This window comes from Protopterus annectens, chromosome 3.part1 (genome assembly GCF_019279795.1).
Source record: "Protopterus annectens isolate FY-2018-M chromosome 3.part1, PAN1.0, whole genome shotgun sequence".
In the NCBI taxonomy this organism is placed as follows: Eukaryota; Metazoa; Chordata; order Ceratodontiformes; family Protopteridae; genus Protopterus; species Protopterus annectens.
This window is the reverse complement of record NC_056732.1, coordinates 1,550,197,332-1,550,220,947: the sequence shown is the minus strand read 5'-3', so window position 1 is coordinate 1,550,220,947 and position 23,616 is coordinate 1,550,197,332. Positions and strand designations below refer to the sequence as shown.

Sequence of the window (23,616 nt, the reverse complement as noted above, 5' to 3'; positions counted from 1 at the left end):
GCATTTGTCTGCCTGGGATAACATGATCGACAGACCAAGATGCTTTGCCAGAGATGGCCTGCACCTGTCGCCCCTGGGATTCCGGATACTGGCTAAGGCTCTTGCCACCCCTATAGTGCCATTTTTAGGCAAGGTTCAAATAACAAATTCACCGCCGTAACAGGTACAAGCAAGCAAAATCTGAGGATAATGCTACTCGATGCTAGAAATCTAAACCTTAAAATGCACTCACTCGAGGCACTCCTTAAAATGGAGAACATCGACATCTGTGCAGTGACAGAGACCTGGTTCAAAGCTCCAGAGAGCACCCCTGCATTACCAGGCTACAATTCATACCACACCTTTCGGCCACCTAACCCGGACCGAAGCACTAAAGGTGGAGGCGTGTCTATATTCATTAAGGATATCCACACCTCCAGGCTAGTTGCACAGCATAATGTATCCGAGATTATCCAAATGCAACTAACTCTGGCCAAGACCGCAATCCAAATTGTAGCTTGCTACAGACCCCCACCATGCTGCAGGATTCTCACTCCTCATTCCCTGATACATTGGAAAATATTAGAGTACAATCCAACACCCTAATAATGGGCGATTTCAACTACCCCACCATTAACTGGGAAAACTACTCATGTACCAACTCTTTTGCTCAACGTTTTCTGGAATTCATAAATTCCAACACCTTGGATCAACTTATTCGCACCCCTACTAGGGGCAGCAATATCCTAGACCTGGTTATTACCAACATGGGCGACCAGTGTTCCACACCAGAAGTCAATTCTTCGTTGGTCAGATCCGACCACAAGCTAATCAACCTAGACATCCACATCCCACCCTCCATTAGGGAAACCACCATAAAAATCTTCAACAAAGCCAACTTCACACTTCTTAAGACAGAAGTGGCAAACTTCGTGACACCCATGCAGATGGACAATAGAGGTATGATTGCTGAATTCTACATAAATGCACTTTATAAGCACTTACACGAGTGCATGGATCATGCTATCCCTAACAGAACCAAGATGCTATCTCCAAAAAAAAGGAAGCCAATCTGGTGGTCCTCTGCCATAAACAAACTCTACAACAGAAGAAAGAAACTGTTGCAAAAAAGAGTACAATCCCATGACTGGAGGAGCTCCCTGGTCAGCCTCAGTAAGAAGCTGAGATCCCTCATAAAATCCTCCAAAGCTAATTACAAAAACAAAATTGCCACTGACTCTAAATACAACCACAAAGCATTCTACAGCTATGTCAAGAATCTCAATGGCAACACTCAGATCTAATCTGAGTTACAGCACAATGGCACTAAATATACAGAACCAACTGATATTGCCAACATCCTGGCAGATAGGTTCAGTGCTATCTTTACCCCCCTCTCACCCCCTAGAGGGCCCATCTCTATACCGGAAGAATGCAAAGTTCCTGTAATCACAGCTGCACAGGTACAAAGCACACTCTCCAAAGCCAAGAACACAGCATCCATGGGACCTGACAGTATCCCAGGCTGCTTTCTACACAAACTACAGAATGAACTGGCACCCCACCTAAGTACCATGTTCAATCATAGCCTCACCTCAGGCTTTGTGCCCACTGAATGGCACACCCCAACGGTTATCCCACTCCACAAATGGGGAGCCACGATGGACCTCATGAACTACCGCCCCATTAGCCTGATGCTCCTGGTCTGCAAGGCCATGGAACGTATCATCATGGAACTCATAAACAAAGACATTGGTAATCTCTAAACTCTGGACCCCACCCAGTTCGGGTTTGTAAAAGGCAGATCATGTCTCCTAAACCTGATAGACTTCTTTGAAGCAGTCATCAAAGCTATAGATGAGGGTGAGGTGGCTCACACAGCCTATCTAGATCTGGCTAAGGCTTTCGATACCATCCCCCACTCTGGAATTATAGATAAACTCAATAAACTAGGAATAAATCCCTATGTCATAAGATGGGTTGCCAACTGGCTCATGGACATAACCACACTGTGAAAGTAGCAGACCCCAAATCTGACTTCAGACCAGTGACAAGTGGAGTACCTCAGGGTTCAGTCCTGGGTCCTCTCCTGTTTGGTATATACTTCGCTGAGGTACAGGCTAACACTGAAGGTCTTTGGCTAACGAAGTCTACAGATGACTGCAAACTGGGAGCCATTATCGAAACTCCTAATGATGTGGACATCCTACAAAAGGGCCTCACTGAGACAGATGGCTGGTGTCAAAGCCATGGCCTGAAGCTCAATGCCAAAACGTGCATTGTCATCTCCTTTGATAAAAACTCTGTACCCATGAACTACCACATAGGTGGTAGTCTGCTTAATACCGAAAGTGTGATAAGAGACCTTGGGACACAGGTGGACAGTAGTCTCTCCTTTGATAATCACATTGCCACAGTGGTCAGGAAATCCTTCTACATGGCACACCTCATCACAAAAGGTTTCTCATCCATAAAAAAAGAGGTCATTGTTCCCCTCTACTCATCACTCATTAGACCCATTATAGAGTACAGCGCCCCTTTTGGTATGTACCTCACAAGACATCTACAACAACTGGAGAGGCCACAGAAATACCTCACAAAGAGGATTACTGGCCTCTAACAGATACCCTACGCAGACCGTCTCAAAAACTCCAGCTTTACTCCGTCTCATATCGCCTACTCAGAGGCGATCTCTTCCTAACATGCAAAGCTATGTCAAACTCAGAGCTGTTGGACATGCTCCACTTAAAGAAATCCCAATCCGTCTGAACTACACGCTGCAGGGTCCTAAACCTTGTCACCACAATAAACAGAACATGCTGGAGGGATAGATTCCTGTCCCAGAGACTTTCCATTCTCTGGAACAGACAACCTATCTATGTCAAACAGAGCTCCTCATTAACACTCTTCAAGAAAAATCTTGATGATTGGATGAGAAATAGGAAATTCACCCCGGGGATCACTTCTGTGGCTCTGCTCAACAGGGGCACAGGAAAATAATTTTCTTGGGTGGCGAAAGCCAGGGTACCTTTTCGGCTAGGCTTATATAGGCCCAAGGGCCAATAGCCTAGTACCTACCTATGAATCTATGAACCTATGAACAACCCTAGAAAACAAGGTCTTGAATTGGTTTTATTGCTGACTTTTTTAGGTTGCTTGTAAAACCCAGATCCTGAGGAATGGCCAGGGTGAAGTTGAGGTAAGTCATGGAATGTCTGGATTCCCTGAGTCCTGCAGTAAGTTATGACTGGAGTGAAGCACTTTATGAAGGCTCTTGAGGTGGGAGGCTGTATAAAGTCCAAAAGGAAAAGCACAGAACTGAAAGTGTGATGATCCAGAGAAAACTTCAAAAAATTCCTGTGAGTTGGGTGAATGGGAATGCAGAGACAGGCTTTCTTTAGGTTCAGAGAATCCAGCAAAGCCTGAGGGAGAATGAATAGATGCAGAGTTTGCAGGGGCAACATTTTGAAATATGGAACAAAAAGAAAGGTGCTGAGGGTAGAGATATCCAGAATCAGTCTCTAGTCTCCTTTTCTTGGGATGAGGAATAGTGTGGAAAATAACCCTTTCCCATGTACTGTGGAGGCACTGATTTTATTGTGCCTTGCTTGAGCAAGGTTTGAATGATGGGATAGGAGAGGAGGAGGTATGCTAATGAATGGAGACACTTTTTTTCAGGTCATTCTGTTCCCAGTTTGAATAACTGAAAGAACCCATTTGCCTAATGTGATGAGCAGCCATTTTTATTTAGGGCTAAGGTGAATACTTTGGTTATGGGGAAAGCTGGACTGAGGGGTGGGAAGGGGACAGTTGGTAGTCAGGTAGACTTGTCTAGGTAAGAATGCCTGCCAGATCTAGAAATCCTGTCTGGTTTGTCCTGGAATCTTTTCCTAGGCATTAAATTGACCTTACATGAAGGCCTAGATGCCCTTTGAGAGAAGGAGGTGAGTTTTGCAGGGCAGTTCTTTTGGTATCTTGGCACAGAAGTAATGAAGAACCATCAACAGTCCTTCATAATTTTACCTTGCTTCTGTAACTGCTTGAAAAGACTGTCAGCATCTGTTTCAGGGAGAGTCTAGGATTTTTGCCTTAATATCCTCTGGGAGGGACTAAGGACATAAACATACATACCTCATGATCACAGAACCAGTAGAAGCTGCCCCTGCATCACAGCTGCATATCTAGCCACTTGTGAAAGCTGTGCCACCATTCATAAAGCCTGTTGTTTACTAGCATGTTCCTCTGGGAAAGGCAATGTTTTATTTAAATTGAGCAGAACAGACATTAGTTACCAGTGTCAGATAATTCAGAACTCTGAAGGCCAGACTGTAAGATGTATAAACCTTTTTTCTCCAGTCTGTTCATTACCCTGCTATCTTTATCAGATGGAAAAGCAATGGCAGCAGGTAGAAACTTAGTGGGCTTGTCTATAAATATGGAAAACAAAGAAGGGTCTGCCACAGTATTTTTGTGCAGAAAATTCAGGTTATTGGGTACCTTTTCAAACTTGTCAAGCCTTTTAAGTGCTGGTGGCTGGGAATCTGGAGCCATATAATTAGATGTAAATGCATCAAGAAAAGCCTCCAGAACAGAGGTCACAGGTGCAGGAACAAGGGTGTACACTTCCTGGTGGTTACAGTAGCTCTTCCGAACATCAGAAATTTGCTTAGATTCACATTCAAAATGCTTCATCATATTAATGATACTTTCCTGAAATTAAGCTTCTTCAACAGGGGAGTCAGCAGAAAGGGAATATTCATCATCTGAGGTCAGTTGCCCTGGTGTATGGATCTAGGAGAAATAGGCCAAGGAATGCATATCGGAGTCTGATTCAACCTCAGCATCCACAGAAAAAGTGTTCAAATGTCTCTTTTAGGGAGTGGAAGTAGAAGTGGTAGTAGTGGGCCCTGCAAAGGATGGTACCATAATGCCTTTATGGTCTTAAATAGGCCCTGTGAAAAATTCATCCACGCCTTCTCTTTGGATGTCTGCGGGAAAGAAATATTTTTCTTTTTTTGTTCATTTTTCGTATGTGTGATGTCCGCTTTTACTAAATGTGGAGGATCTGATCCCTGATGAACTCAATGAATCCTGATATTTTCTCTTTAAAGAGGATCCGCGGCGTTGAGTTCTTCAGAAATGATCAATCGTGGTTCCACCCTCTTCACTTTATCTGTAACTTCAGCTATTTTCTGAAGTGCAAACCTCAGATTCCATACTAGCCTCCAGTGGGCTTGTGACAGGGGGAATCTGAGTAGACACTGGCATACTGTGGGTTCAGAAACCTCTGCAGGTACATCCTAGTCTCAGTTGGCAGTCCTGATTTCAGGCCTAGGCCTCAAACCTTTTTTATTTATTAACAGGCAAAACATCAGAGGTGGAGGGATCTGTCATATTTACTTGAATGAGGCATATAATGCTCTGAGCTTCCAAGTAGGAAATGAGAAAAGAAAGTTGAATTCAGACCGACAGCTCGTACAATTTATGTAGTCATGCTCTGCCCTAAGCAGAAAAGCCACTGGAAGTCAAGGTACTTGTGGTGAAATGTCCCTACCACAATTGTACTTTTCCATCCTATTTTACATAAAAAAAAATAAGGAAGGTTCCCCAACAGGGCACTTATTTGAACAAGTGACGGCCAACAGTTCAAATTACCATGTTTAGAACAGATCAACATATATAAGACCTGCGTTCAGACTAGCGGTCAGATAGTATCATAATGTATGCTCATACACCCACTTAAGTACCTATATACCCATGGTCTGAGGTCATATGTTGGACATATGTCTCAATGGAAGGTTTTGGCTTTGGTATCCTGTCCATACATCAGGTTATTTGGTGAGACAAGCCAATAGTTTGGAATACTGAAACAATGATCTAAGGAAGGACATCCCTTGGCATCATAGCCGGCCTTAGGCATAGGCCAACTAGGCGGCTGCCTAGGGCGCTGGTCTGGTAGGGGCGCTTTTTTTTTTATTTTGTGTAGTTAGGCCAGGATGGGGGGACCAGGTAGTGTGGTTGGGGGCGCCATGAAGCCCTTTTGCCTAGGGCACCAGTTGACCTAAGGCCGCTCCTGCTTGGCATTACAAGAAGTCAGTGCTTTGCCATTGTACTGTATGAAATTGTTTATTGCACAGGACTAAGGCTACTAATGGCTAACGAGCTTGATACTGTAGTGTAAGATTTGGCTCATTTAGCCCTTATTTGCCTTCTGTGTGGCTCTGAGCAAGTAACTTAAGCAGACAATGCTCCTACATTACCCCTGAGGAGGTTTGTGCCTAGTGGGTTTACCCAGTTAATACATTTAAAACAATATATAAAAAAGCTGCCAAGGTGGATCATATGCTCAGATTTCACAAAAAATATATTTGATCATTATCATGTCATGTAAGAGAAGCTGTTTCTCCACCTCTAGCACCATGGTTGTGTTTTACATTGAGAAATCTAATTATTTCAAATATTTTACAGCATTTTGGAAATGATTTTTATGTCATTTGACCAGCTGCTAACCAAAATAGATTTTAATACAGTTTCCCCATCACATTTTAGCAAGCAAGAACTGGTTCCTAAAGCAGCTTCAACATAATTTAATCTATCTGACCAATATATAAAATGTAGCAAAGACACAATGAGAAGCTGAAACACAGTGCCTAGAAAAAAAAATGCCCGAGGCTGCTTAATACAGGTCTGTTACCTTTCTCTGTCCGTCTTCGAAAGGAGAGTTTCCGTCGCCTCAGTCGATTGAACCCTCCGTCTGATTCATAACTACCAGGAGAACCAGGAATCATGTTGGTCTAAAGTAATAAACATATTTGTCAAAATGACTGGTACAGTTCACTTTCAAAGGAATACAGATCTTGCAAAAGTACACTCTGCTGTACATACAAAACTTTATTTTTGGAAAACCTCTGTGTGTTTTTTTTTCTGTTTATACTGTAGCTCACTGATAAAAAAAGTGAATAAAATTTGTGCAAATGGGGTATAGGACATTCATAAAATTATGCAGGAAACCAGCAGATTTACTTGGTTTTAAAAGACCACTATCTACAACCATAGCCCTTGTTTCTGTTTTTCAATATGAAAATGAAAGATAATTATATATAATTATTAAAAAGCCTTAAGCATGGTTAGTAGGGACATAAGGAACCTAAAGGTGTTACACTTTTTGACTCCTCTATATATGGTGTGTGTGTGAGCATGTGTGTGTGTGTGTGTGTGTGTGTGTGTGTGTGTGTGTGTGTGTGTGTGTGTGTGTGTGTGTGTGTGTGTGTGTGTGTGTGTGTGTGTGTGTGTGTGTGTGTGTGTGTGTGTGTGTGTGTGTGTGTGTGTGTGAGCGTGTGTGTGTGTGTGTGTGTGTGTGTGTGTGTGTGTGTGTGTGTGTGTGAGCATGTGTGTGTGTGTGAGCGTGTGTGAGCATGTGTGTGTGTGAGCATGTGTGTGAGAGTGTGTGTGTGTGTGAGAGTGTGTGTGTGAGCGTGTGTGTGTGTGTGTGTGTGTGTGTGTGTGTGTGTGTGTGTGTGTGTGTGTGTGTGTGTGAGCGTGTGTGTGTGTGAGTGGTGGTTCCAGGTTCCTTTTTGTGCCAGAACACAACAGGAGCACAGTAGGGGCACATTAGCTAGCTGGTGGGGCACATAGGGCACACTGAAAGAAAATAAACAGCAAAACATCATACTAATAAAGTACAGTATACTTCTAAACTGGTAACAACTCACCCATAATCCTCTGCCAAAAACGAAAGACCATTTTCCTACTAAAAAAGTGAATGGTAACCTTACAAATCCTGGCAATGTTCCCAACACAAAAATACTAATTTTTCATGCTCAAGGATTATGGTTTGAATGAAGCACAGGTAGCAAGTCAACGGTATAGCTACAAATACAACAGAGGTGGGAAAATGTCATGCACAAAGACATCCTTGCCTCGACAGAAAAAAATATTACTAACCCAAACTCAAGAAGAGAAATTCAGATTTATTTTTGTGAAGCATTGCATGGAAATAATTTTTAAACAAATACAGCACATTCTGGCAACATTCAGGATAAAACACACATATTCCAACTGTAGACACTGGTGAATAACGAAGCAGTTTAAATGTCTGTTAAAAGTTCATTGAAGTAAACAAAAGATTGTTCAGTTAACAGCTGATAGTTCTGACAACTCAGGAAGAATATGGGAGAGGATGTGTCAGCACTGCAAATATTGGAACCCTTAAACCATGCAGTTCAGCTGGTTTATTTTGTTGAGCATTCACGATTAGGGTTTAAGAGTTAACAGCTGCTTTGAGAGCACAAATCACAGGAATTTAAGCAAAAATGTAGAAATGAAAATAGTTTTGAGAAGCTGTACAAGATGCCTGTGACTCACACTACTGCCATTCTCTTTAACATGGAAGTTAAAAAAAAGTATTCCCCTGTGTCTGGGATGACTTGGATAAAGGGTCTGGAAGCTGATTCCGGAAAAAAAACTTACAAGATCTCTTTACAGTGGCAGGTCCATTCAGATATAACAACCGTACCCACTTAATGATTCTGATGCATTAAAATAGCTAGATTACAAAGATACAATGAAATAACTGAAATATAATGGCACACTTTTATTTATAATTTTATTGACCGGATTAGACCCACTAGACCAAGTGAGACCAGAGGTGGTATTCATACGGACTAGTGGAAATTTGCCAGGGCACCTGGGATCTCCCCAACACTTTTTCATAAATGTCATAGGATCTTTTACATCCACCTGTGCTCCCATCCACTGAGGCAGTTGGGGTTTCGATGGGCCTTCGATTTAACATCTCATCCAAAGGATGGCACACCCGGTAGTGCACCACCATCCTTCTGCTTCACTGCAGTGTTCATTTTGGAAAATAAATCCACATACCCGGCATGGAAACAGAACCCACAGCCTTCTGAAACAGAATCAAGTGTGCTACCTGTTGAGCTACTGAAACTGCAAATAAACATATGCTAGTTTTCCAGCCCTAGTAAGAAAAACAGGACTGATAAAGGCAAAAACTGTACCATACAAATGTGGCAACATGAAATGTCTAGTGCTTTGTATCATGTCTGCTGAAATAACTCCGAAAGAGAATTTTGATCTGAATGTTTTGGGGTAGCACCATACCTCGCAAATTATATGGTCAAGAATTCTGGACAAACTAAAAATTAATTGGTGGGAGAATAAAATCAGGAACACTTTTAAAACTTACTGATTCACTTAAAAATAAAGAGGACAGCATGTTTTGCATCAATATGCATTTTGTGAACAACAGTAGGAAGTACAGAACTGTAATGACTTGCATTACTGACTGTAATCATGAATGTTTTACCAGAAAATAAAAAAAAATATCATCAGGGAGAGGAAAAAACATTCAAAGCAAAATTGGGGGCATTCTGTAAAAATAAGGGAGAGTTGAGAGGTATGGGTAGCAGTCAAAAGCACTGTCTGCTCACAATAACCCATTCCAGGGTTTCAATACTTTTTTGGATGCAACATTTTGATTGACACAGTTCGGATTTTCTGAATGTTGTTATAATTGTGTATGAGCAAGTCCCAGCAGAGAACCTTAAAAAATTGTAGTTTTAATGACTGAGATAACTAAAATTACATATCTTTAAATTCTTAATCCGAAACTTCATTCTCAAACAGTTGCATTGCACCAACTAGAAAAAGAAACTGCAGCTATAGTCAGCTTTCCATTTTCAAAATATGGAACACTGTACTACCTCTCATAAGGTAGAACAAATGGACAGCATGTAGAATATTTAATAACAATTTTGGGGGGGGGGGCTAACAGAGTAGTTAAAATGTTATTTTATACTTTTTCTACCATATAATCAGTTCAACTATTAGGTCCTGTCAGGAGAAACAATTCAAATTGCAAAAGTCCAGTGCTACAGATGGGCCAGCAAAGCAACCCACCTAAGGGAAAAAAATATCAACTTCAGACAGGATCAAGCAATCAAGAAATACAGGTAAGAGCAGGATCTCATGTTAGTCCTGCTGAGTTCAACTATGATACAGCCCCTAACATGGTTAATTCTACTACAAAACATATTCCATCGTTCTGAAGTTGTTAAATGTCATAGAGCATCTGATTGCTTTATTGCTACTGAGGATCTCCCAAGTCTGTTAATATTTCCCATTTCATCCCTGAAGATCCTTAAGCATTCCCTACTAAATTTCTACACTGTTCCTTTGGACAGTTCCAGAATCTGAAGGTTAAGAGTACCACATTGTCTACAGACTACAAAGATGCAACTCCCATGTCCTTTGTATATTCTTCAAACCTTGGATGCATTTTGATTAATGCTTGACAGAAAAATAGAGCTAAAGATACAATAAATGATTGTCAATGTATTACAGCAAATAAATTACCTCTTAACTAATACAGAACAGAAGCAGTTACCTCGTATGCATTCAGAAGACAGTGACATGGTCTTCCCTACATATTTTTACAAAGAATTACAAACTGGATTCCCTTTCCAGGACTAGAACAGCCTTTTCAAGGACTATTCTCTAGGGCATTCTGGATTCTTAGTTTTATTTTCCTCCCTTCCTTCTGACTTCTAAGTTGTGGTAATCTACATAAATAGCTTAGGCTACTGCAATTGTGATTTATTTGTATTATTTATTTATTGACATTTGTTTTCTGGGAAAGTCTGACACGGTAATAAATACCCATTTTCAGCGAGATCCCATGGAGAAAAGCTCCAGAGATTTAAATGACATCAAAGAAATCATTAGTACAAATGTAATTAAAAAAAAGCATATACGCATGCAGTTTGGTAGTAGAATAGATAGGATAGTGTGATCTAATGTTGAACATAGTGCAGTTCTGTAAGGAAATGTGTCATGACAGTGTATGTTATAATAGAGCACTATTGCAGTAGCTGCCTCTTCCTCTAGCACCATTCTTTTGCGGTGATGTTTTGGTATTACCAGGGGGTGGATGTATATACCCTTGTATATATAGGCCTCTTTTTGGTACTTTTCCTTGTAGTGTTCCTTTCACAGTTCCTGCTTCCCTTTCCTTTCCAATACAGCTTTGAGTATTTTGTTCTTATTTTCCTTTTATATGGAGATCATCTTGAGCTCTGAACAGTTAGGTCTCACAGAAGGCACCCTTTGGCCTTGAAAAGTTGACTGGAGGGGGGGGGGCAGGACCCAAAGAGCTTAGACTACTACAACAGTGATCTAGTAGAGCATTCACTGTTATGGTAAGTTTACTTAGACAAGTGTACTTTCTTAAGCCTTCATCGCTGTGAATTTTTAACAAATACATTAATTCCCAATTAGAATTTATCAAAAAAAACAATTGGAGATGACCTCAAACGACTCTCCTGTAACTATGAAAGTAGCTGTACTTTCAATAACTGAAAACCTCTAGCTACGAATCCCTTTTATATTTGATTTATATAATGTGTTAGGGGTTAATGATTGGGTAGATATCTCTACCTTACATTTAAGGGGCCAGACCTTTCAGAGTGTTGTTGTCCACTAAACAGTTGGCATAGAATATAAACTGGAACATGGGATGTGAGCTCAGCTTTTGATTTGGCAGACAGGAGCTAGATATTTCAATTCAAAGTGAGACAGTTGCAACAGTGAAGAAGAGTCTACCAGGAAGGTTATCCCTGTTAAATCTTTGGCTGTGGAAATGTAGTGTTTTTTTTGCCTTCTCTTCCTGATGACCATCAGACCATGTCTCAGACAGTCACCGCATTTGTTCCTTATTCTGTGACAGCCAACCAAGCATGGGTTGCCATCCAGGATCCCATAAGAGGTGGTCTGAGTTTTTTTTCTGGTTTCACCATGTCTCTAACCTGGTGTGCATCCAGATAAGGTATTAGGAGGGGCATGTATCTGCAGGACATACCCTCACTTCTGCAGTGGGCATACCCTTCAAGCAGTCTTTGCCTTCACCTATTTCATGAGCACTGGTCTTTTCAGTCTTCAGCAAGGTGATCATACCACTCCTTGTGCCCCTAAGTGCATGCAAACACATACCCCACCTTACCCCAAGGAGAGGCAAATGAGCTACTCCCCTTCTCTCCCCCCTCCCTGGCTCCTCAAGTGCGGGGACTGCTAATAAATTATCAAGGTCACATTTATGGCTCCATCTCTTTGCACCACAGAGCCAGGTGGAAAGGAAAGCTAAAACTTTAAACAAACTATAAGCTACTGAGATTTTGGAAATGTTTTGCATCTCTCTCATTGTCACTGCTTCTTGCCAAACATTGGCCAACTTGTGGGCAATGGTCAACCAGCCCATTCATTCCCCTGTCACCAGGAGTGAAGGTCAGTCATGTAGGGCAATCAGTAAGCCAGCCATCTGGGTGGTTCGTTTTTCTCTTTATTTAGCCCTACATCCCCCTTGTACCCATCCAGTGACAACCCATAGGTGAAATATGCAGTGGGTGGCACCGCTAAACCATCATTCATTTCTACTAGGGGATGACTTCAGCAGGACTTCCATGTCCACCTACAAGAGACACCATGCAGTTATTTCCCCACTATCCACCAAAGGAAATCAGACTATGTGCATGCGCCTCTGGTTACACCTATCCCCTCCTCCCAGAATAGGCACGCCCCTCCTACCTGCCTAAACATCAAGCACCTGAGCTGCTAGTTGAACTTAGGTAACCTGGGTTGTAGTCATAATAAAAGTTTTGTCTCTCTCGGTTATTAACAGAAGCCAAGGTGCTAGAATCAAGGTGTTACCTGGACAGTGTGAAAATGACAGAATCTTCTGTATTTGTGAATTGCCAGGTACTGGGACTATATATCGGTGCTGCTAAGGGAGATTATGAGCTGCCATAGAAAACGGGGTAGAAAACTGGACTTCTTAAAGCTGCTTCAGAAGAAAGATATGGTGAGTGCTAGCTGTGCTGCTTACAGCAGCCTGTCTTCTAACACTGCACTGTATTGCTTTCCTTGGGGCTGCCTTTTTTCCTGAACAAGGAAGAGAGGGGTCTTCAGGTAAGAAGACAGACCTTTGTAAAGACTACTTTTTTGTTTGTAAAGACTGCAGGAGGTCACATTTTCTGTTTACCTTCTTAGTTTTCTTCACAGTCTCTTATTTAAATGTTGAGTTAAAAAATCTCAAAATCTCTATCATATGCTTTGCAATTAGTTTTTAAGCCACACAACTGCTGAAATTTTTGCCAAATGATTACTAATTTATCACAATTGATGGACATCTTTGATATCATGGTGTCTTAATCCAGAAATCACAATAACATTTTTACATCATTTGATCATTAAAGTAATGAGTGGAAACATTTTTTTAAACACATTTTTGCCATAATTTCTGCTGCCGCAAGCTGTGAACATTAAGACATATTCCCCATTGGTCCATTTATTCCTCTCCCTTCTTTGTACTGGAAAATACCAGGATGGAGACTATAAAGTCAAGGATGATGGAACATAAGAGTGTAGGAGATGTTTTGATACTTATAAATCTCTCTTCCATTTACTCATAAGTTGCAATGCAATGTCTTGCAATGGCAAGCGCATGCTTCCACATATGCATATTGGTTTGGTGATGTGCTTGGCCTGGCTTACATCTCCCAATCCCTGTGCACTGAAGTATAGAGCAGAGTTCTAGACTCTACACAAGCAGTATTTCAACTGACTTTCTCCCCTTGTATGAGTGAGTAGACATTGCCACTCACTCCTGTATCCTCCCAGCTGCATCCTCCAGTGCCTGGGTTATGAGTCAAAACCAGGCCCTCTGAAGCAAAATCAGGACTAAAACCTCCATAGAGTGAGACTGATGATAACCGAGACTATGTTTAAAGACAGTACAATACTTTTCAACTTACTGTTGTAACTGGTACACCACACTTGTTCCTTTTTGCAAATACAATAAAATATATTTTTAAAATGTTAAGACAGTTACACTTGAATTAACACCCATTATTAATTTTCTGGTTGAAAACATTAATTTGTTTTATGCAGGACAGCGGAGTGGTGCAGGGGTAGCGTTGTCGCCTCACAGCAAGAGGTTCTCCGGTTCGATTCTTGGCTGGGGTGCCTTCTGTGTGGAGTCTGCATGTCCTCCCTGTGTTCGTGTGGGTTTCCTCCGGGTGCTCCGGTTTCCTCCCATGTTACAAAGACATGCCCCTGGAGCATTTCTGCCGGGGCCTCCACTGAAAATTGGCTTCATTCCAAGTCGGACTTTCCCGGTTAACAAATGTTAAATAAAATAACTACTGCTGTTGATTTTGTTAGGCACATTTTTTGTATTTAGTAAATGTTCTAGAAATGTCATTTACTGTGTTTTTTTTTTATTAAGGAAAGTAACAAGTCAGAAACTTCTTTCTCATTTCAAAAGCTCCTAGATCCTGATATATTTTACTGCATCCTATGTAATTGTATGCTTTATTATGATGCTTATAAAATGCTTAAATGAAACACTTCTGAGAAAAAGATTATTTATTGTCATGTTAAACATAACATTTTATATTTTTATGAGAACACAATATTCAAATACAATATTATAAAACATAACACATTTTCTATGTTTAGAAACAGCATTCAACAGATTCTACTCTTCAAACGGGTAGTAGCAATTTTATATATATATATATATATATATATATATATATATATATATATATATATATAATATTTTTTTTTTTTTTTATCCAAGCATAAACTGATCTGGAAAAAAAAGAATTAGATAAGCTGGCTATCCATCTTACATACAAATGTTCATTTATGAAATGTCCCAGCCAAGAGAATAGGTAATACATGAAAACAAAAGGATATTTTTGCTGTTAAAAGATCTTTCTTATCAGGTTATAATTTGTGCTAGCACAGTTAACACCTAAATCAAACTTAGAGATGTATATGTTGTGTAAACTCCCTCAATTATTAAGGCTTTAACAAAAAAGAGAAAACTCAAATTCAGAAGACCTAAATTACTTACTCTCCACTAAAAAGAGAAAACCGTTGAAGAATAAAAGATTCAAGCCTGCCATAGTTTACTGTCCATGAGTATATTGTCATGTCTCATATCGCACATGCACGTTATCATATACATAGAAGCAACAGTTCAGTTCTTCATGTATAAATAAAAAGGAGGGTGAGAAAAGGGGGGAGGGGAAGAAAGCCTGCAACAAAACAAGAAGTAGGCAGAGAGCCCTCAATCTATAATAGACAGCATATGTCAATAGAGCCATGATTAATATATGTTAACATCTGTAAAAGCATTATAATCAAGAATGTAAGATGAACAGAACAGAACAGCAGTCATCTGTTTCCATTTGGATAGTAAGTCATACAATTGCAAAGCTTGTTGTTTTCTTCCGTGAGTGGCCTGACAGACCACACCTTCTCAAAAATGATGGCCTAGTAACATGACAATAGGCTTTTTAGTCAAAAATATCTGTATCCCATCTTTCTGGCACTGCTACAAGGAAAGGAAAAATCTTTCCCTCATATACTAGTTAAGCACTCTGGATAATATAAAATGATCAAAGATAACTTTTGAGATTAGGGATTACTATAATTATAGGCTGGAATTTACTGGATGAAGCTGGCAAAGGAAGTTATTGGGAACAGATTATTAGACAAGGAAACATCACAGAATGGGAAGAGGCCAAGAAGATATTTGGATTGCAGGCTAGTCATTGCCTTCTTTATCATGGATTTGAATCAGAGTATAGACAAGCAGAAAGGGATAAGGGAATCCTAAATGAAAAACCTGTACTAGTTGAGTTTTTAACTGAATCTAGAAGAGAAGCTGCTGTTAAAAATGGTAATTAGAACGGCATATAAACTACTGTGCAATAAATGTGGGAATCAATCAGAAGAGGTTATAAAACATTGGAAGGAGAGATTAAATATGCAATTCACAAAGAAAAAAGGAAGGACATATGTATGTCTCTGAAGTATGCAATAAAATCTAGAAGATTTAGAATTTTTTCCTGAATATGCATGCATAAATACTTTTATGCTCCAAGCAGACTCTAAATAATTTTCCTCAGGTAGATGGCAAATGTTGGAGGTATGATGAGGAAGAAAGAGGTACCTAAGAGCATATATTTTTGAGTGTAATGAGTTGTCAGACTTTAAAAATTCCCGACAAAATACTCTGTTAGGAAAACTGGGTGAGCAAATGGGTGTCACTAAGGAAATTATTGTATTGAGTTGGAATACAGGATCTGAATTGCCTAGACATAGTGACACCTTGTTGTTTAACTGTGGTGTCTGCCAAAAAAACAGTAATTACTAGAAAATGGAGTGGATCTAGCAATAACATTCATCTCTCTCTCTCTCTCTTTCTTCACAAATTAGTATCATCTTGTGGCAGCATTAGTAGTAAAGGAGCTGCTACTAAATCATCTGGATGTCTTACAAGCTGAAGCAATCATTTTCATTGTCTGGCTCTGATATGTAATCTAAACCAACTATACTTGAAGAAGTGGATATTTTAACAGAGATAAAAGAACAGGAAGTAGGATCTTTAGAAAAGGGTAGGTGTAAATGACAGAAAAAATGGAATTGTGGGAACAAGACATGCAGAAAAATGTTTTGGATGAGGAATGAAGTTTAAGAGAAGGCAGGAATTCAACAATTTATGTAGTGTTGCTTTGACTATATGATATATAACAATATATGTGATGTATAATGTTTCTAAATGTGAACTTATTAATATGGTTTGATTAATTTTGTATAAATGTAAATTTGACTATGTCACGTGATAATTCAATAAAGCTGTGTAAAAAATGATACCTTTTGAGAGTAGGAGTAAGGAGGGTGTTTCATGATTGTTGTCCTACATTACAAAACATTCTGGAGTCAGCCATGAAATATTTTCTAGGTATGGAACTATAGCTTATATTATGTCAATAGAAAACTTCTTCAGCTTAGTAGATAGCTAGCTAGCTAACTAGATAGACAGATAGATAGATAGCTAGCTAGCTAGCTAGCTAGCTAGCTAGATAGATAGATAGATAGATAGATAGATAGATAGATTTAGATAGATATATAGATAGATAGATAGACAGACAAATAAGTAGATGAAAGGCCTCTCCAACAGTATGTAGTGTTTAAATACAATTATTGACCTTCTACACAATGATCTTCATTACAGTGACTCAGGTAACCCATCCACTGTTATCGTCTTACAGCTTTTGCATTATTAGTAGTACTTCCTAATGCCTCAAAAGGGGACATTTGGGAGGAAGCATTAAACTATGCAGGCACATGTTAATGTGTGAAGACAATGACTGTGGTCATTTTATCTCTGAGTGGAGATTAGTTACTAAGTCCAAAACTGCACTATATCAGACTACTCCCTGTATCCAAGGTACAACAAGCTCAGAGTTATTATCTATATGTATAAGGGGTGTGTTGGGCACAATACCCTCATATATCGAGGGATGCAGGGGGCCAAAGTATTACAAATTACTGCTATTCTGGTTGAACTGCAGTTTATTTATTTAATTTTTGAAGTGTCCAGAGTTGCAGTATCGGGTCGGTCATTTCTGCTACCATTATGACCCATCAGGTAGCATCTGGACAAAAACAACTGGTTGGAACCTTGTATGGATGAAAAACAAAAACTAAAACCCCCACTAAATACTGCAGACATATATACACTAATCCCAGGGTCATAAATACAAGAAGGGAGACATCTTCCCTAATAAAATAATTACTTAAAAAGTTTACTAGCCGTAATTTCCTATGGAAAATAACTGGGGAGTACAACTTCAGTCTGCTAAACTCAGCCAGACAGTATCTTCTCCAATCTAAGCTCAATGAGGTGTAGGGATAGCTTCTGACTCCCTATTGAAATGTCAGCACTCAAAATGTCGAATACCAACAAGCCGGAAAAAAGACAACGATAGAAAATTGAGCAAAAGAGCAACTCTCAAGCACCATTCTTCTGTTTTTAAATTTCTTTTTGGAGAGGTAGAGAGCAAGCTGTCCTGCACACCCCTGAACTTTTATATACTAGCTTTGAGATCAGCATATATCAGAGAAAGGGATTATTCCAACAAATGGCTATTTCGACCTTTGTGTTTGTGTGTGTGTGTGTGTGTGTGTGTGTGTGTGTGTGTACAGATATATATATATATATATATATATATATATATATATATATATATATATATATATTGGTTCTGCCATTTCAAACAGTTACCATATTTTCTAGTTGGCAGCCTGGCAATGCAATGTTTATATCCTAGTGACACCTTTATCTTGTCTTTTTCTCCCAATATGTGTCTCAGCCAAATCAGTTTAGCAAAAGGGGATGTCAGTGCATGAAGATGGAAAAATTCTCTTTCTCCAGTTTATATTTAAGCTTATATAAAACCATGCATCGTAAGGGTATCCAAATGCAAATGACACACGAGCCTGTCAGATGCCTGCTTTGTGTCAAGGTGAAGAATAATAATGTATAATGTTGTAATCTAGCACACTGCTGCACAATTATTTTTCCCTAATGCTCAGTGCTGCTGTCTTGCTTCATGGGTTTCTGCTGAAAGTGCAAGGAGTGTAAATGGGATCCTTGGAACTGCAAGAATAATTGTGCAGAAAGAGGGATTATAGTTAGCCTGAGATTGTGGTACTTCCAAGGTACAGCAACCTGAGTTACTGTACATAAGTAATAGTGGTGTGGTTGGCAGAGCCAATTCGATCTCCACAACTACATTTAAAGGTGGCTAAGGTATTGCGTTATTTGATATGCAAGGAAAGTTGACTCTGTAGGTACAGGGAGGTTCGGTGGTGCAACAGTTAGTGTTGTCATCTCATAGCAACAGGTTCCCGGTTCGATTCACAGCTGGAGCCTTATGTGTGGAGTCTACGTGTGGGTTCCCTCCCACATTCCCTAGATATGCATCTGGAGTATTTCTCTCCAGCCATTGCTGAAAATGGGCTTTGTCTCAGTCAGACTACCTTGGTAAACAAATGTAAAATAAATAAAGAAAATAAAAAGAATGCATTGGGTTAGATATGTTTCTTGTCAACAGGTCCTATTTATATGTTTATAAAGATTGCTAGTATTCATGGTCCTATCAGTTTTACAGAAGTGAAGGAGGTCTAGTAAGACAGGAGCTTTTGTGGCATGGCAGTGTAAGTAAATGTTGCCAAGCAGGAGCCTGCTTTTGACAGAATATGGGAAGAAGACTTTCAGTCCATTCAGTTAGCTTAAGAAGCTTAGTCCTGTGATTTTCTTTGTTAAAAATCTTTGTGGCTTTTCAAGTTAAGTGACGTGTTTGGAGAGGTATATGCCAAAGAGGCACTGTATGCAGTTATAGGCCTAGTGAGGAATGAATGTGGTGGAATTATGACTTCTTTGGTTCTTGAGGATATTCACTTGGAAATGTATCAGGTGAGGTAGAATTAGTTCCTAACAATGATTGGTACATTGCAGTCAAGGGATAGCGCCTTATCGACAAAGGGACCTAGCCCTCTAATAACTGATTTGGTTTAAAGTGGGGAGTTATTTATATGGTATGAACAAGCATAGTCATGTTTCCCAAATATGACAATAATACCTTTTTAGCATCAGTTTGTGCCCATGGTCAGTACACCAAGCACTGAACTGATCTTTTTCTTGTTAAAGAATCAGTGGGGGGGAATAACAATAGCTGCCAGCTTAAAATCACCAGCAAATGTAGTCAGGCAAAGGACTTTTATGCCTTCTTTCACACTAAAGTAAGTAGATGCTAAACAGGACAGGGTCCTAAGACTCAGCCCTGTGGGACACCACTTGTGATGATGTTTTTTTTTGTGGAAGAAGTATCAGTATCCCTCACTCTGTGTATTCTTTCAGTTAGTTAGTTGGCTATCAAAAATGTGATGTAATGGTTATGTTTAGTTAGGTGAACTTGTTCATAGTATCATCTTGGGTAATCATTTCAAATATGTTTTCCGGGTCTAGGTAGGCAGTACTTCTCTATGGCCCATCCAGTGTAATCAGAAGTGATTTTGAACTCCTGGAAACTACTTGTTGATGCAGAATGGGAGCCATCATTTGTGGTTACAAGGAAACACTAATTCATTCACTCTGCTTTGGGTAAATCACTTATGTATAAATGTAGTCCTTTTTCTAAATCTTCTCTGACATTTTCGCATCCTTTTATAACACAGTTCTATATATGTAAAAAGCCATATTATACCATGACCCCCCCAAAACGTGCACGCTGATTGGCCAGCGTGCCCGTTGTAAATCGAGTTATACTAATGGAAAAAGGTCCGGTCGCCCGGACTTTTTCCATTAGTATAACTGCTTTTAAACATTGTCTCGCCATGTTAAATGGGTTTAACATAGCGAGACAGCTTTAAAATAAGCAACGGAGATCTCCGTTGCTTATTTTAAACTGTCTCGCCATGTTAAACCCATTTAACATAGCGAGACAGTGTTTTAAAAGCAACGGAGAAAGCAAGATCTCCGTTTTTAGTCTCGCTATGTTAAATGAGTTTAACATAGCGAGACAGTTTTAAAATAAGCAACGGAGATGTCCGCTGCTTATTTTAACTGTCTCGCTATGTTAAACTCATTTAACATAGCGAGACACTAAAAAGCAATGGAGATCTTGCTTTCTCCGCTTTTGCTCATACTCTGATGTACGCGCAGGCGCAGTACATCAGAACTGCCGTGGATGCCAGACATCTGCGGAAGGGCAGTAAACAGGCATTATACTATGCCATTATTTAAGAAAAGTAATAGTTTCTTTTCTTAATAATGTCATGATAATAGCAATAACCACTTCTGGGTAATGCTAAATTTACCCACGGTTGGCTTTTGGTCCCTCGGGCTTCACCGGGACCAAACCACGCCAACCGTGGATAATTTAGCATTACCCACACCCAGGCGGCTATTGCTATATTATACCATGACCCCTAAAACGCACGCTGATTGGCCAGCGTCGTTGTAAATCGAGTTATACTAATGGAAAAGGTCCGTCACCCGGACTTTTTCCATTAGTATAACTCGATTTTTAAAACTGTTCGCTATGTTAAATGGGTTTAACATAGCGAGACAGCTTTAAAATAAGCAACGGAGTCGCTGCTTATTTTAAAGCTGTCTCGCCATGTTAAACCCATTTAACATAGCGAGACAGTGTTTAAAAAGCAACGGAGAAAGCAAGATCTCTGTTGCTTTTTAGTGTTTCGCTATGTTAAATGAGTTTAACATAGAGAGACAGTTTTAAAATAAGCAACGGACATCTCCGTTGCTTATTTTAAAACTGTCTCGCTATGTTAAACTCATTTAACATAGCGAAACACTAAAAAAAAAGCAACGGAGACCTTGCTTTCTCCGTTGCTTTTGCCCACAGCTCTGATGTACTGCGCAGGCGTGCTGTACATCAGAACTGCCGCGGATGCCAGACATCTGCGGAAGGGCAGTAAACAGGCATTATACTATGCCATTATTTAAGAAAAGTAATAGTTTCTTTTCTTAAATAATGTCATGGTATAATAGCAATAAAGAACAGACCAAATCCTATGCACGGGGGAATGCACGGTCCAAACCAAGTAGAAAGCACCAAATAGACCAGCAAGGCAGCAAGGAGTTCCAATATATTTATTTCAGTACTTGAACAGACTAGTTTCGGCAGAAAGCCTTCTTCAGTGTAAGACAGTACAGTCAAGTTCCTTTTTCTCATCAGTTTAAATACATAGCATGAGCCAATGAAAAATTGAGCTCATGAATATTAATGAAAGTGAAAACAAATTTTAACTTAGTAGTTTTGACAATCAAATATACAGTGGGTAACACTTATAAAGCAGTCAATCCTGGACAGAGAACATGACAACCATGAATAGATGTATACAAATAATCTGACATATTGATAATGCAATAAAATATATCTATAGCCATATATTTTTATATTTTTGAACCACAAGCACTAGATATTGAACAAGAATTCGTCAATAACACTAGTGGTAATACAATGTATCGAATACTTGTGTTAAATTGGCTTAAATAACCCAGGCCACCTATGTCAAAATAGGTGCTATTAAGCAGGCTGGGTGATCGACATGTCCTGAGTATAGAACTATCACCAACAACAGTGAAACTGAAACATATAAAAAGTAAAAATAAAAGATAATAAACACAAAAAAACATAACATCCGAAGCTGAAAATGAGGGGATGAATTCGGGTAATATCATGTGACTGTATGAGTATATGAAAGAAAACATGTGTAGTTGCTAGTCAAAAACCAGCATATATTGAGTAAATACTGTTCCTACAAATATTGGGATTGTCCACCTAGCCGCTACCTATATTATATACATAAACAACGCCCATACCATGGTTAGTGCTACAAATGAGCCCATATGGCTCAGTGTCCTGAACACAGATCCATCCATACCGAACAAAGGTATATTTGTGTTATTTGCTCACATGTATAAAACCAGATTGTTTCTTGAGATCAATGTGACTAAGAGCTTAATATCAAATTGGTCAACATTGTTATTAGAAGATAACCATATTCTCCTATAAATGATCATTTAGACCCGGATGAAATAAACCCCCCAATGTAGTAATCCAATATTTCTCTTTTCGATCCAATAACCCATGCCAACCTTGTTTATTTGTTCTGTCTCCAGAAATACGATCAATAACAATGAAGCTAAATTTGGCCTGAGGGTGTTTGCACGTATGTTGATATAGGGCACTGGTCTCCTTATGGTTTTTAATATCACTCCGATGTTCATTCATCCTGGATCTGAGAGCTCTAGAGGTTTGGCCTACATAGAATGCCCCACAATAACAAGAGGCAAGGTACACCACCCAATCGCTGCTGCAATTACCAAAGATCTTAATATCAAATATTCTACTGGTATTACGACTGGAGAACTCCTTGGATTTAAGCATATGTGGGCAGGAACCACAATGACCACAGGGAAATGAACCAAACAGTTCATCACCATGAAGTGTCAGTTGTTTATAAATAGTACCCCCACTTGCCATGTGTTTGAAATGTGACAAGTAGGAGCCTAGGGTTTTACCCCGTTTGTATGAAAAAAGACATCGTGGTCCCAAAATACTTCGCAGCTTGTCATTGGCCAGTAGAATATTCCAATGTTTATTGATAATGTTCCTGATCATATTGATATTTCTGCCATAAGTTGTAATAAATCTGACACATGTACCATGAGAAGATTGATTTTTGTTCTTGTTCTGGTATTGTAATAAATCTTCCCTCTCTAGAGTATTAGCTCTACTCTGGGCAGACACAATATCAAATCTATCATAACCCCTATTGGAAAACCTCTGACTAAGATCCCTGCTGGCTAATTGATATTCCTCTATGTTAGAACTGAGACGTTTAATACGTATAAATTGAGATATCGGAATACTCCTGATGGTGTGACGGGGGTGTAAACTTGATGCATGTAACAAGGTGTTATATTGCGGGTACTTGCGGAAAACTTTGGTGGACAAGGTATGATCTGGGTTCCTGTAAACAGTGACGTCCAAAAAGTTGATGGAATTTCTGTCATACGTCACCGAGAATTCCAGTCCCCAAACATTGTCATTGAGATATTCAACAAATTCCTGCAAGTAACCCACATCCGCCCGCCACACCAACCAGCAGTCGTCCAGGTAACGTCTCCAAATGTCCATTTCCACCTGAAAGATGTTATGTGATATATCATAT

The 23,616-nt window shown here is 39.6% G+C and overlaps 1 protein-coding gene across 1 annotated transcript in view; it reads right to left on the bottom strand.

Annotated features, from left to right (window-relative positions):
- The window catches only part of KCNH2 (potassium voltage-gated channel subfamily H member 2), a 696,728-nt gene that overhangs the window by 194,204 nt on the left and 478,908 nt on the right, over nucleotides 1–23,616 (bottom strand). The window contains exon 7 of the mRNA XM_044067613.1: nucleotides 6,674–6,773. Within this exon, the coding sequence (XP_043923548.1) occupies nucleotides 6,674–6,773 (100 nt within the window). The remainder of the gene's footprint in view (nucleotides 1–6,673; nucleotides 6,774–23,616) is intronic.